At 42.3% G+C, this 15,934-nt stretch overlaps 1 protein-coding gene across 2 annotated transcripts in view; it reads left to right on the forward strand.

The window, feature by feature from the left end:
- The first annotated feature begins 7,092 nt into the window (after window positions 1–7,092).
- The window catches only part of VWC2 (von Willebrand factor C domain containing 2), a 54,019-nt gene continuing 45,177 nt past the window's right edge, over window positions 7,093–15,934 (forward strand). The window contains exons 1-3 of one of the 2 annotated variants that reach the window (XM_021546859.4): window positions 7,093–7,246; window positions 8,393–9,174; window positions 15,767–15,896. In XM_021546859.4, coding sequence (XP_021402534.1) covers window positions 8,461–9,174; window positions 15,767–15,896 — 844 coding nt within the window. In that variant the 5' untranslated portion in view covers window positions 7,093–7,246; window positions 8,393–8,460. Of the gene's footprint in view, window positions 7,247–7,411; window positions 7,590–8,392; window positions 9,175–15,766; window positions 15,897–15,934 lie in introns of those variants that run through there. The other variant, XM_085571734.1, reaches the window with a different exon arrangement.

The raw sequence follows: 15,934 nt of genomic DNA on the forward strand, positions 1-15,934 counted from the left end.
ACATGGTGCCATATCACAGTAACTTGCTAAGGGACACAGGGACTTCTACAGTAACATAGGGAAGGATAATGACAGGAAAGCAAAAGCATTTGAACATAGTAATTAGCAGAATTTTGTTATAGATTGGTAACTTTAAATCCATTAACTCCAGCATCCAAGGTGCAAACTCAGCATGCCTAATGTGGCCTGGGCACTTCTGTGGGTACTGCTTCCTGTGAAGTCACCAGTGGATATAACAAGGCACATCTTTGGGGACAACCAGTGTAATGTTGTTCCCTGCTATCAATTCACCTCTTTTTGTGAAACTTTGAGAAAGCTCTTCCTTCTACAAGTTTGATTGAGCTTAGAAGCAGGTTCAAAAAAAAGGGAGGACAGTAGGATGTGTATGCATTATGTGAAGTGTCATTGCAAAAGCTTCCATTTTTACAAACTGGGTAGTAATAATGAGGAAAAAAAAGAAGGTAAAGAATGCGAAAAGTCTAAAGATTCTTCTGGAAAGCATATCTCTGAGGCCTCTGTGTCTAGGGGTTTATGCTAAATAAATTTTGGAGAATATCTCTTAAGCTCCATGATGGTTCTCTGAGTCTGCAGACTGTTAAGATATTGGATTCTCTTTTATACTACAGGATCAAGCACCTGTAGGTTGTATTCTAATCCTATAAACTATGGGGAGAAGGGAGGCTTTTGAATAGATATTGTGAATTCCTTATCTTTCCAGTTCTTGATATAGGAAAAAAATTCATTTTTTTAAGGCTTTGTCTTGGTAGGACACAAGAGTTTATAAAAAACAACCTTATAATGAATGGTTTTCCTTTACACTAACAATATTAACAGAGTATTTAAATAAGAGAAATGTGTTTAAACATATTTTTATTTTACATACATACATATTCCAGAAAACACTTATGTTGTTTTTCAAATAGTTAAAGAGAAAGCAAATCTTCCTGTAAGATACATAAGGTGGTTTTTTTTGTTTGTTTGTTTTTGTTTTTTGGTTTGTTTTTTTTTTCCAATTCCATTTGTTCATTAAATTTAGGTCAATGTTTAATACAATAAAAGTCAAGAAATCCTGAGAGAACTGGAGAGAGAACAAAGCTGGTTTTTTGATTTTAGGGGGTTGGTTTTTTTCCAATAAAACTAAAGAGTAATGGAAGGATGAGATCTATTAACTTAAAATGTGGAACAATATAGGAAACAAATTATTTTATAAACCTTATGATTACTGATACTGCCTTTATTGAAGAAATTTACTGTGAACAAAAATGTATCTAGAGAAACTTAAATATTCTAAATAAACAAACCAAGAATTTAACCATAAATAATAAAGGGAAAAGTAATAATGATCTGTAATTTTAGCTAAATTTTAGATTATCTGTGAAGAAACCTAAACACAAGCCTAGGAAACACTTTGTTCACTTTTCCAAAACAATGGCAATGTAAAAACTAAAAACATTGGTAGTGGATTCTTTGGCTTTGCAAAATAAAAGAACAAGGTAAAGTATTAAGACTTCTTTATACAAAAGATTGTGTATTTAAATGTTTCATATTATTTTGTGCATGTCCATGTGTACGTACATGCAAAAATATCTCTCTTTGAGCAAAATGATACAAATACAAAAAAGTCTTCTGAGCCATGATTAACATCCATTTAACCTAGACTACTGAAATTATGGTGAAAATAGTGGCATCAAAATGCATTTAACAATGTTTCTTATGTCCTGTAATTACAAGTACAAAATACTGCACTTTGAATACAAATTTTTTTTTCTCAGAATTAGCCCATATGCACAGGTCCTGAATTGAATTCTCCTTGTTCTCCTAAGGTTTCACTATGCAACTTGAAACATTAGGTAACTATTCTGATTAACATGGTAATAACACTTTTCTGAAGTTTATATTGCCAGAACCTTATTAGAGATGCAACAGTCAAGTAAAAATAGAAAAATTATTAAAAGTAGTGGAACTTGTAGACATCTCATATACAAAAAGGCAGCCGCTAGTTCCCTTGAAGGTGAAATATGTGCATCCAGATCTCTGCAGAGCTTGTAGGACAAAGAAATTGACATTTTCAAAGAGAGATTTTTTTAAACAAAAAAACCAGTCTTCTTTCCAACATTTTGCTTGCATTACAGATACCTTTCATTAGGATATTTTACATTAAATTAAGTATTTTGTTTCTATTTGTCATGGTTTAACTCCAGATGTAATCTCAGCCCTGTGCAGTTGTTTCTTCACTCATTGGTGGGGTGGTGAGGAGAATTGGAAGAGTGAAAGTGATAAAATTAATGAGTTAAGACAAAGACAGTTTAATAGGTAAAGCAAAAGCAGCACATATGCAAAGCAAAGCAATGAATTCACTCACCCCTTCCCATGGGCAGACAGGTGCTCAGCCATTTAAATGGAAGCATGGCTCCATCACACATAATTCTGACTTGGGAAGACAAACACCATCACTTTGGACTTATTCTTCATCACTCTTCATTTTCTTCCCCCAGCTTTACACCCTAGCCATGAAGCCATACAGGATGGTATGGGGTCAGTTGGGATCAGCTGATCTGGCTGCGTCCCCTCCCCGGCCTCCTTGCTGGTGGGATGGGGTGAGAGCCAGAAAAGGTCTTGGCTCTGTGCAAGCACTGCTCAGCTACAATGAAAACTTCCCTGAGTTATCAACAGTTCTCAGTATAATTCAAAACCACTTACTGTGAAGCAAATTAACTGCACCGCAGTTGAAATCAGCACAGCATTAGATTTATATTTTTCCTAATAATGAGACAAATCATAAGCTAAAGGGGAGTTACTAGAACATAAACCAGTAGCAGCAAAAATATTGTTTAAAAGATGTTTTCTAAACCTATGAGCTTTTTTTTTTTTTTATTGCAGGTAATAAGTAAACATAAACCAAAAGTTCAGTATTATTTATTTCCCAGCATGCAAACTGTGACTTACAGAAGTGTAGAAGAGTAGTGAAGATCCTAAACTCTAAATGACAGAGGGGGATTTTAGGTTTTCATGAACACAAAGCAGAAAAAATATTATATCAATATTTGTGAAAAACTAATGAAGACAATTGTAAGTGCAACCTGTGCAATACTGTGTAATACTTCTTCAGTAATTACTTATCAGAACTAAAGAGGCATCAGAAAAGTGAAAAAAGAATGAAGAGGAATGTATCTTGAGTCCTTTGACAAGTGGCATAAAGAAAACAAGAAATAAAAATGAAAAGAAGAAAGCTAACCTACTTTAAAAATAGTTATGAAAGCTTACTCTCCTTTATTTATTTTTTAAGAGTTGTTTAAACTGCTTATTTATAATTGAGCCTTTTAAATATACAACTTGTTAGAGTAATATGTACTTCAGTTTTGTCTCTCTCTGTCTTCAGATTGACTGCTATTTGAAGGCCTTATTTTATATGGCTGGACTAATGCTATTGCACAAATTGCCACCTTTTCAAGGCTGTGATTTCAACCTGCCTGAACAACTGCCACTTTAGCGCCGCAATAAAAAATACCTTTCATATAACAACTCTCTTCCTTTTAGGAAGAATAACAAAACAAACCAAAATAAAAAGGCACAACCATCCCTTTTCCCAGAGGAGTCATGCTTTGGGGACATCTCCTCCCCTCTCACCTTCCAGAGTTCCAGAGCTGCTGCACCGGCAGGGCACTGCAGCACACAGCTGCTGCAGGACTGCTTCCCCCAGCACATCCTGTCCTCCCCCTGGGCTCTGCAGACAGCTGTCACGAAAGCCAACCTCGCCTAAGTCTGGGGTTTTCCAACACCCACTCCCCACTTGCACTGGGGCTCCTTTTCTGCTTCCCCTGCCCAGCTTTTCAGGGTCCCATGGAGCGTCCTCCTCTTTTCTCTCCCCATCTCCTCATGGGAGGCAGGTGACACTTCAGGTGTCAGGTGATGTTCCAGGCGATTCCCTGGAGTGCAGGGTTGCACGTTGCTGGGGTATGTGAATATCCCAGATTTTATCTATATATTAGTCTAAAAGTGGTTGTGTCCAGTACTCTCAGATGTCCAGATCATGTCTGCCTACCTGTGAGGTTTTATGCTGTAATTATCCAGTCAGAGAACTAATTTTAACTTGGCAAAAGATCCTACATTTAAATTCTTGTTGTTCATACAAAAGTCACTCTTAAAAATATCCATCAAAATTTCAGTCCTCCTGACCTACAGGAGTAGATGTTCAATTAAGTATTTTTGAGTAATAGCTAGCTATCTTCAGCATGGATGTCCACTCTCACTATCTTGACTCTGGTCTAAATGAGATGGTCAGCTTAAGTTACTCCTTGCCAGAACAATTTTTATTTCAGCTACTGAGTTCCCTTTTTCTTCCCATTCAATTGCATCCTATAAAATTAGGCTAATTCTTAGTAAAACTAAGCTAAAACAGAGAGAAATGTTTTCTGCACATGACAGCTCTTATTTAAATAATAAGCTATTACAAAGTTCTCATCATGCAGACAAGACCCAAAGAAAAGGAAAGTTTTGAATGGGATGTCGATTTTGATCGTCTTCCAGATACAGAGTTGTCCTTGCTACTGTTGACTTGGGGAGATCAGAGTAGGGAAACTTGGAGGTGTATTTTTATGCTGAGTTTGTTCTGTGAATAAACTGGATTTCAGTCTCCAGGATCTTACATGATACAGCACAAGTATACAATTTCTCATTTAAATACTGTTAGAAGCTGCCTTCAGATGACAGATTTTAATTATTCTCTCTCCCAGTTTAGACTTCACTTCACTGAAGAAAACATCAAACATTTCTTACTTATCTGCTATTTAACCATTTGGACTATAACATATTGCAATTTGATTCCATGACATTAGTGAAGTGGTCAGGTATCAGTTCTGCAAGGGTCCTAATGTCACATACAATTAATCACTTAATATAACTACGAATCTGAATAAACAGAGACTGAAGTCCAATGAGAAATCCTTAAGAAAAATAAAGATGTTTACTTCTTACTTTGCCCAGTAGGCTAGGATGAGCTGCAGTTTGTTGTTACAAAAGTGCTCTGAGGCTTTGCCCTTCTTGCTACAGAGCAGTGTCTTGAACCATCGGCTCCAGCTGATGATACGTGTTCTATGTAAACAGGGCTGGGAGAGGCAGAGCTCCAACAAAGAGAGCCCTGGATGCTGAAGATCTCAGATTTTGTTCCAAAGTTTCACCTGGGAACACATGAAAATGTCAGAAGCATAAATTGCCTTCTCTCTGCTCTTTATCACAGACATAGCATTGCCTTCCCAAGGCCCTTATTTTCTTCTGCCTTGCTCTAGCCACAAGCAGCTGCTGCTGAACAGCAATGCTCACAGCAATGCTCGCCTCCTGAACTCAAAGGTAGGTCCATCATTCAAGTTGCTCTTCTGCAATCAGCAATGGGGTGTATTGGTTGCTCACCCCAAGTAAGGGTTTAAACTACATAAGGTATGAAATGTAGCTTTAGACATGGCAAAGATTAAGTTCTTTACTCAGATGTAATGAGATGGTAGTTTGAAAGGAAGTACTTAATTATTATTAATCAGATAATGAGAAAAGTCTATCTTAACTCCTTAGGAATTTGTCTAGAATTCTAGAATTCTCCTAGCAATTTCGATGACTTCTTCATAGCCTCCAAAACTTAAGTCATGTATTTTGAAGTTTCAGAGCATTATTTAGCTGATGAACATCTGACTGGAAGATATGAGGATTTCAAGAGAAATATTTTTTTTTTTTTTATTAGACAGGAGTCAATATTTTAATAGCAACAACCCAGCAGCCAAGAGTTTAGCACCTGCATCCTCCTGGGGAGCAATTTAGTATCTGGGTTCCCACACTTAACAGGCGCTCATGAAGGTACTTAACTATGAAACATTAGTATCCAGCAGATTTTCATTGCTCTCTTGAGTATTGATATTGCAGTACTACCATTTCAATGGGGAAAAAAAAAAACAAACCAAAACAAACCTGAAAATTATACCTAGCCTAAAAATTTCAGATACAGTGCCAAATACATTGGGACATCCAGCCCTAGTCACGAGTAGGGCACAGCGGATGTTAAAGTGCTACTGTGGCAGAGGGTTAGTGCAGCTGGGACTGTTCTGGAACATCTGTAAAGCAAAATTCAGAAAAGAAGTTTATACTGATATGTGATCTAATGCAGTTTAAAAATAAATAACTACATAAATAAATAACATTTTAGGCTCCAAGCCTTTGCTTAGATCCTGAACAAAAGTAGCTCTAGCTTTTCTTGTGCATTTCTGTCCCAATACTCCTTCAGCAGTCATTTCATAACAGACCGCTCTGTCCTTTTTTCCTTTATGTATCAAAAAAGTATAAAGGAGAAAAACGCAACTACATTTAACTTCAGAACTGTGCATCAGCCGTGCAAAAGCATAAGTAGGTATTTCAACTAGTAAACCACGTACCACTTCGCTGCTAGAGCAGGCTGGCAGGGGAGCGCTAACGCACAGTACTGCGTGATGCTGCGGCTCGGGCAGCATCAGACGGGCACAGCCCGCCGGCTCCGAATAAACGCTGCTCAGCCGCCCCTGCCCGCGCCCGGGGCGGCTCCGCCACCGGCTCCGCAGGTTTGCGCAGCGGTGCCCGCCCGGCCCCGGCGGCGGGGGCACGTCCCGCACCGCGGGGAGAGCCCCATCGCCGCACCGGCCGCAGCGCGCAGCTCGCGTCCCGAGCCGACGCCCCTACCACCGCCGAAAGTTTCGGCCGCCGGCGGGCGGGGCCGGCCCCAACGCGCCCGCCTTGCCCCGCTTTCCCTCCCGGCGGCCGCTCGCCGCTCCCGGAGCGCGGCGCGGCGGAGCCCTGCGGCAGCAGCGGGCTGCCCCCGCCCCGCACACCCTCCGGCGGCGGCAGGGCGGGCAGGGCCGCTGCACTGCCGCCCCCCGGCGGGCACCGAGTCCCCTCCCCGCCGCGCCCTGCCCGGCCCGCACCCGCACCCGCGGCGCGGAGCGAGGCAGGGAGCGAGGCAGGGAGCGCCCGTCCTGCCCCGCCGCCCCCGGGGACGGGGGGCCCGGCCGCCATGTGAGAGCAGCGGGGCCCGTGGCGGAGCCCGTCCCCGGGGCGGCGGGGCCGCACCGGCTGCGGCCGCCGCGCCGCGCTGCGGGCTCGGCGGGTCTGCGGAGCCGAGCGGGCAGAACAAGCGCCGCCGGCCGCCCGCCCGCGGCCCCGCCATGGGAGCCGGACGCGGGGCGACGCTCGCCGCCCCGAGCCGCCGCCGGGGCTGAGCGCGGCGCCAGCGCAGGTACGGCGGGAGGGAGCCGCGGAGGCATCGCGCCGGGCCACGGGGGAGCCGGCCGGGCCGGGGAACGGCTCCCTCACAGTTCCACCGGGAGGGGGTCGGGCGGCGCAGCCCGGCCCTCCGGAAAGTTTGGGCGGGCGGCGCGGAGCCCCGGCTTCCCCGCGGCGGCCGGGCCGGGCAGCGCTGCCGGGCGGGCGGAGCGCGGTGCCCCGCGGTACCAACGCCGAGAGCCGGGCAGGCGAGCGGGCAGAGAGACAGGCTTTCAAATGGCTTTGGGGAGCGGTACCGCGGAGGTGGGTTCGTGCCGGGAGGCTGCAGCGGTATTGCTTGTCGTGGCCGGAGTAGTGTACGTATTTTGGTTTGGGTCTGGTTTGTTGGTGGTTTTTTTCCCCCGATTTGGCGTGCAGTGTTTCAGGGAGAGGAGCCGGGAGCGCTGCCGAACTCCTGAAGGATGTGGGTTAAATGTGCCTCGGCTGCGGAAACTCGGAGCGGCTCTACCTTGTCTTTCGAGCACGGGCGAGGAAGAGGTGGTCTTGTGTGCTGTTTTGGGTAGTTCGGAAGGGAGGTAGTTTGTCTTTGCTCGCCTTAGGGTGCTTGGTTTTACTTGTCTGTTACAGAAACGTGCTCGCTGGTAGGTATTTAAACAGAACCCAAAACAGCGTACTTCAGACTGAATAAGAGGTTAATGAAAATCGTCGTGTATACAGACAGTGAATATCACTCAACTGGATAATTTCTATTCCGGACCCTGCTGGATTTTGGGGAGCTCCATTTAATTCATCGGGCGTCCGTCCTCTTCACATGTTGTCATTCGAAAGTTAAAAATAACCCCCCAAGCGCTCTGAGTTTTGCCTGCACCTGCCTTTGCAAACGCTGACTCCCAGGAGTTTTGCGTGGTGCTCTCTTGGAGCCGACGACGCCCGGTCCGTGTCCAGAGCCCTGCTATTTATAAGACTTGTCAGAGCGGGGGAGGAGGAGGAGGGATGCAGCAGCAGGCTGTTTGCCTTTTGCATAAACTACCAAGGCAGGTTGCATATTGTTTGAGATGTTGCATCGGTGGAGGCGAGGCGGGGTGCGGGGGGGGGGTGCGGGGGGGGGGGGGGGAAAGAAGTACAGAAGCTGAAGTATTCCTAATCCTTCTTTTCCTAGGGACTGTGGCTTTATGAAGCGCTTCCCTCTGATGTGAATGCAGTGTCCCCTGTGGGATGCAGTAGGTGATGCCCAGCTCTACTGCAATGGCAATTGGAGCTTTCTCTAGTTCTCTTCTCGTAACCTGCTGCCTCATGGTTGCCCTCTGTAGCTCCACCGTTCCCGTACAAAAACTGGCCAAGGCTCAAGACAAACAGGAGATAAAGGCGAGCCAGGAAAAGAGGGATCACACGTCTACAAGGGACGGTCAGACAGGTCCAGGGAAAATGAATGAGATCGGCAGGAGCGGGAGGGAGGAGGGTAGCAGAGACTGGAAGAGCAAAGGAAGCAGGAACTACTCGAACAAGGAGTCTTGGACTAAGCAAAAGCAGGCTTGGAGCAGCCAGGGGACAAGCAGTAAATCTGGGAGCATTCAAGTGCAAGAGCAAAGGGATGCTGCCCCTGAGGAACCTCAGGTGGCTGAAGCTTCATCTCTCCCAGCATCTGTTGCGAGCGTCACTCCCGAGCCTCCGGAGGAGTACGCCTACCCGGACTACCGCGGGAAAGGCTGCGTGGACGAGAGCGGCTTCGTCTATGCCATCGGGGAGAAGTTTGCGCCGGGCCCCTCTGCCTGCCCCTGCCTCTGCACCGAGGAGGGCCCGCTATGTATCCAGCCCGAGTGCCCCAGGCTCCACCCTCGCTGCATCCATGTGGACACCACGCAGTGCTGCCCACAGTGCAAGGAGAGGAAGAACTACTGCGAGTTCCGAGGGAAAACCTACCAGACCCTAGAGGAGTTCATGGTAAGGAATTGAGCCAAAAGTCTTTCTGTGGGTTATTCTCTTGTTTAAAGTGGTATTATGATCTTTAACTGTTTTCTCAGAGGGTGTTCTGTGTCTCCCCCTCCTCTTCACATTTTTGTGTTATTATTATTTCTGCAGTCCTGTAAAATATTCCCCTTAAACATGACCTTTCTTGCTGTATGGTACTCTAACATTTTTAAGTGAGGTTGCTGATCTTTATCAATTCCTTTGGTATTTACAGTAAAAAATGCTACTTTGAAGGATGCTACTCAGTGCTGTTACGGATTTTGTGAAAATTTTCAGCAATATATTTGTTTCCTTTTTTAACTATTAACTGTTAAACTTCTGCCTTGCAGGGCTCAAGCAGGGTTTTGTGGGCTGACTTCTATTGTTAGTAATCAGTATGTGATGATCCCTTCTTTTGTAACAGTCATTTCTTTTTTCTTAGTAACTATTTAAGTAGTGCTGCCAAGGTTGAATAATGTTTGCTTTCTGTGAATGACTATAGGTCTACTGTTTAATAATAGCATAGTTTGCAGTCTTGATTGCTGTGATACCTAAAGAAAGGACTTGAAAAGCTTCATGTTCAGGCAAACCCTTTCAGACTAGGGTCTTTTTAGCATTATTGTGCAAGGTTGTTATCATTGAAAATGCAAGATGTTACAGCAGCAGCGCTCAAAAGTTTTGGAGTTGGGGCCAGTTTTCTGGTTGTTTACCTTGTCTTTTTCCATTTAATATTTTATTGCGGTTGAGACCTGTGAGCAGGCTCTAAGAATGGCTTGTGAAATTTCTTGTGAGTGACTCTTAGATACAGGGTTGTTTCAAAACCCATTTCTGAATACACTGGAGAATTTAATGCTGAATATATTGAGGGGAATATGAAATATAATTCAAGATTCTGGAAGGTGAGCCCTTCTCAGAGTGGAGAAATAGAAAGTGTGTTTTTGAAGACTCAAAGTAAGTGGTCACCTTTGCTCTCTGGTATTTGCATGTTGCTGAAAACTTAGCTTTGGTTTATAATGATTTTCCATGTTCTTCAATTTCAGGGAAAATAAATAACAGAGCAGAACTACTTTATCCATAATTAGTTGTCCTTTGCTCTTCTCAGGCAGTAATGTGCAGAGACCACTGGTAAATTGCAAGGTATGGCAGAAAACATTGTATCATCCTCCCTTTTTTCATGTCACCCTCAAGGGCTGCATTCAACTTCAGGGTGGCAATTTTCTACTTAAGAGGAAGCAGCTACCTTAACAACAGCTGGTTGGTGTGATCTTTTCAGAGATGGCCTGTGAGATCCTTTTTTTCCCAGCAAACTTAGTTCTTGAGGGGTGGCCGAAAGATGAAGCTTCTCCTCACTTTCTCCATAGGACAGTGTTTTCAAGGCTTCTCCCTGCTTTTCATTCACACTCTTCTAGAGAGTTCCATTTCTTAGCCTTTTCTTCTGTAGTGGTGTTGTATTAGTGGCTGTAAAGCAAGCCTAAAATACTGTGTTAAATGTGTAGTAAGTGTGGAACCTTAATGTTCCCTGTTACATCTGAATATGGCTGACAGCCTTGGTAAAAATACAGTGTTGAACAGTGACATTTATAGAAATATCCCAAAAAGATTTTGAGTTTCAGCTTTCTTTTTGACTCCATTCAGCTTTTAGCCTTTGTCTTCATATTATCCTCTAATGAAACATTACTGCTTTGTTTTACCCAGCTTTAAAAACACAAGTGAGAAGGGGTGCCTTCTCAGTACAAGCAAGGAAAGTTATTGATGCAATTAGGCAGTGGAACTGCAGCCTGATTATTTTCCTATGTGAGAACTTGTTTTTTAGTTGAGATTCAGTGTTGGTTCCAACATTGGGAGCACAAGCTATAAATGCAGCTGTTTGCCCAGGCCACTGCAATCAGTGGAGTTGTCTGGCAACACAAAGTGCACGTGTAGTCAGGTTGCTGCTGCTCAGTGGAAGCAATTGCAAAGTGCAAGCAACTGCACAATTTCAAAGGTAACTTTGTGAGTTTAAACTTGATGGTCTTAGGTTACTAACATGCTATCTCTTGATTAAGGTCAGGCAAGGAGTTATAAATGGATAGTAATGTGATTTTTCTCTGCATATGCTCCTGCTATTTGTTGCAAAGAGTACCAGACATCACTGAAGGAAGAAAAAGGTGACCTCCTAACATTTAAGTGACATTTTTTGTACAAACATTTATGTATAGATGTGTAATTATGCATGCATGTTTGTAAGTCTGCTTATATAAAATTCCTATGTGGCTTGGCATGCAAAGAATTGCCCTGACTGGAGCCAGAAGTTGAGTGTGCCAGGGAATTTGAGGTTGGATGTGTTTCTTCTTTGAATTGCAGTCCATCCTTCAGGCTTTGCTTGCATGTGAGTGTATGCATGCATTTTTGTGTTTTCAAAAAAGGACATGGATGTCGGCACAAAACACAACTTGGATATAGAGAAAGGATGAAGTCTCATAAAGCTGTGTCCATCAGGACCACTCTGGTCACCTGTAGATAATGTGGGCCAGAATAGCAGTGTGATCACAGCATCCATATTAGTGGGACTGGTAGCAAAATCTTTATTTGGTGAAATGGGTATTAAAATTCTGTACTGAAGCTGGAGATTTCTAAAGTGCATGGTCCAAATCTTCCAAGTAAAATTTGGAAATGAAGGCTGATGTCTTACAAGAATCAGGAATTATCTTCAGAAGTGCAATGTTTTGAAAAAGACCTATAATTTTGAAACCTGTTGCTTTGTGTCTTTTAAAATTTCCTTGCTACCACAAATGGTATTTGTTTTGTGGGTAAGTTATTTGGAAATCTGTAGTCAGCAAATCCAAATGAGTTTTGGAAGATCAGTGGTAATTTGAAGGCACAGAGGAGTAAAAGCACAGCTGTATGTTTATTATTGTCAGTGTAACCCCATTCATGTTCTCCTCAGTTGTGTTGGTGGCAAGAAAATACCAGTAAAAATTACAGCACAAAATAAATAATTTTTGGATTATGATTGATTTTTTTTTTTTATGTAGGTGTTTTCAAGGCTTAAGGAACAAAATGTAGACTGTATATCTGTTATTAATCCATCTTTTTGTTGGTTTTGTTTTAATGTCTTTTTGGTTTGTAATTAAAGGTTGACATGTGGGTGGGGAAAGCTCAAATTACTTTGGACTACAAGTGATGTGTCACTTCTTAATTATGACAATTTACATTAACCTGCTGGATAGACCTACTGCCTTTATTAAGCTACACTTTTCTTCATACCTCACTAGTGGAAAACTTAGCAGTTTACATAGTAGTGCGTTGCCTGCAACTCCTATACCTCTGCTCATAAACTTCCCTTTAAACACTTGTAAAGAACTAGGGGTTTTTTTGCCATCTGTAGTCTATTTTCTACAGGTTTTATGGCTGCCTGGTGAATACACAGGAATTCTGTTGCCTCTTGTTGTCTTCCTGCATTTCTTTTTCATAGGCAGACAGAACTGCTGCTGCTACAGAGTTAACACCATCATCCATGGAGACATGGTATCAATAGTTGTCAGAGAGAAACTGATATTATTTCCAGTCCAGCCTGGTTATGTCAGAAGTGCTGAGTGTGAGCGTTGCTGGGCTGGTCATTCCCCACAGGATCAAGTGGGATGTTCCTTGCAATGACTGCCACTGGGAACGGCACTGCAGGGAATGCACTTGCATTACATAAGTAGAAAGGCGAAATGAAGGACCAAATGTGTCTTTTCATTCTGATTTATTAAGCTGCTGTTACATACAGGCACTGTCTTATTATCTCTCTCTGTAGAGATAATTATGTCTCCAAGTATTAAGTTCCAATAAGGTGCATAAAGTGGGAGATTTCTACAGTTCCTGCTGTATCCTGATGATCAGTAAAAAGCAATGTGCTATTGTTTAGTCCAAGGATGAACAGACTGTGGCTGACACTGATACCATTTTAGCAGCCACTGTGGTTTACTTACATGCCTGAAAAAAGCTTTGTAGAAATAAGCTCATGGAGACCCTTCTTGCTGCTGCCATTGCTCAGGTTGGTGGGTTGTAGAGGTGACAGTACTTACCAAGGGTGTACTGTAAGTATTCCCCTGAAATCCCATGATCTATTACACTAGAAGTGTCTTCATTACTGCCGTATCACATTAACAGTGCACTCTCTTCATGAAAGATGTAGTCTTCAGGTGTATGTGCTGTATAGGACGGAAAACTCTATAATGAATCATCATTATTAGATAAGAATTAGACCAGTTTTGTTTCTCAATCAATAGTAAATGGCTTATTTTTCTGAGAATTTCAGCCTTTGTCAAATTTGGAAATCTAGTAAAACTATATCATTAGAATATGCTTAAATTTTACAGAGGAGAGACTTAGGAACAATATCTATGTGTTGCCTTGTTTTCTGATTGTCATAAGATACTCTAGTTTTTACACCATTTACAATGTTGAATGACACGGCTACTAAGCAGTGTCCTGGACTAAGCAGTGTCTCTGTTGTGGTAACTACTGATCTCATTCAACTTTGATGGTTGGCAAATTTGCATCTTTTCCAAGTCATGGCAAAAAGTATTAAATTTGATTGAAAGCTGTAGGTTTGCCTTCTTGATCCTGATCCTTGGAACTGATTGCTGGTATTATTTTTCAAGTAGGATTATATATTGTATAATATTTTTATATTAAAATTATATTAAAATATCAGTCTTCCTTAAAAAAATATGTTTTTATAATTTAGTAAGTATTATTTCTAAATATAACTCTAGAAGGAAGGATTGTTGTTATTGACTTAATACTTAGGAGCACAGGTTTGCTGACACTCAAAACTTCATGTGTGGTTCAAGTGATTACTTGAAATACCTGAGCCTTTCAACTCTGAGCACTGGATCAGAACCCTCCTCATCTGCTGACACTCCAGCTCTGGAAGTGAATGTGACAGCCTAAAACCAATTACAGAACAAAGCTGTCCCAAAGTCTGCAATAAAAATCTTCTGCCCTGGACTGTCAGCCTCCGTGTGGGATTTCCTAAACATATGTGTGGTGTTATCCTTGATAGAGTGTAAAAACAAAGAGAAAATGCAAAGTGAGTAGCTAGGAAAGGAAACCTGAAATAAATAATAGTAATAAAAGCAGAAAGCAACACAGCAGGAGACCCTGTTTAGGCTTTCTAAGCAGAGGGGAGGGTGTGAAAGATATCTGAGTGCATAAGTGAAAAGCAGCCTTGGCAGGTGGGAAGGGAAGTAGCAAAGCATGAATGAGCATTTAGTTGGAGATGATGCTTTGCAAGCATCAGCATGTTTGAACTTTGGAAGTGAGAAGGATGTGAGAGGCAAGCAAGCAGAGAATGGATTTGAGGAAAAAATGTGATAGGCTGCCTGAAAAATAGGGAGAAGAAGTAGATGATCTGCAAGTTAGACATCTGGGTGATTCTTCAAAGAGAATAATTATTTTCTTTCTTAGATTTTACTTTTTTCTACTCTTGTTGGAGAAGTGAAATGGGGGATTGTCTGCATCAGCTGGGATCTAGAATGAAAAATGGTCCATAAAAAGAAGAGCCTTCTCATTAAGTAAATCAGTAATCTGCACAGATTATATATTTAGAGGATCACTAATAACAACATTCAGCTGCATTTTCATTCTGTGTTCTGAGCATGGGTACCCATGTGGTTTTTTGGAGTGCAGCAATGACATTTACAGTGTAGCATTTATTGCTCTTCAGATCCTTGCTTCCCTCTAGCTTGTCTGGTATGAGGATGTCAGCAATGCAAGTGGAGAACAGCTGGAATTGTACATGTGGCAAGTGCAGACATTTCAAAATCCATTTTTTACTGAAGATAGTCTTGCTACTCTTTTGTTGAGAATTAATTTCTTTGAAGTAGATCTTTCAAGTAACTATCTCATGGTATTCCTATTCTGTAAGAGTTCTTCAAACCCAGTAACATTTCACTAGGTATAAAGGATTACCTCTGTTTTCCTTCACCCCTTTCTTTGAATTTCAATTTCCTTTCAGAAAGCTACGAGTATTAGAAGAATTGTCCAAAAACAATTAACCTATGGGAAATACCTGAATTCAAATGGATGTGGTTTTTTCCTGACTTCTCTTTGAAAAATAAAAATGTAACTTCCTGCTACCAAAATACTTTCAAACCTGAAAAAAATCACAGTAAGGATTTCCATTAAAAGAAGTTTCAAAATTCATTTAGCAAAACTTCTTAAAAAACATTTGTTTTCTCTAAATTATTTTTGAACCCCTAGTAGAACTAAACTAGATTATGACTTAATTTTCAGGAAGTTCGTTAGAAATCTTTGGGTTATTTTTATTAAAATTCTTCACTGTTGTTGTTTTCAACATCCCCCTGACGTTCCCATTTGGTGTATAGGTTCAGAGAAGAACCTGTTTCGTTTTGGCTTTCTTTTCCCTCTGTGGTTCTATAATCTTGCAGGAGTCCAATCTTGCTCTCTGCATTATTTAGGCCAGAAAACCCATTTGTTTGAGAGTGGGCAGGAGAAAGGTGTGAAGAAAAGAACATTTCAGATGAGAAGGGGGCACTGCAGACTCCAGGAGTGCATTAAGTGGAGGAGTTAAAGGGTGACTGGGTTTGTGTTTCAGGTTTCCCCGTGTGAGAGGTGTCGCTGTGAAGCCAATGGCGAGGTGCTGTGCACGGTCTCAGCCTGTCCCCAGACCGAGTGCGTGGATCCCGTCTATGAGCCTGACCAGTGCTGTCCCATCTGCAAAAATGGTGAGTGATGGCTGAAAACTAGGAGGAGGCCTCTGTCA

This window comes from Lonchura striata, chromosome 2 (assembly GCF_050655825.1).
Source record: "Lonchura striata isolate lonStrDom1 chromosome 2, ASM5065582v1, whole genome shotgun sequence".
Lineage (NCBI taxonomy): Eukaryota > Metazoa > Chordata > Aves > Passeriformes > Estrildidae > Lonchura > Lonchura striata.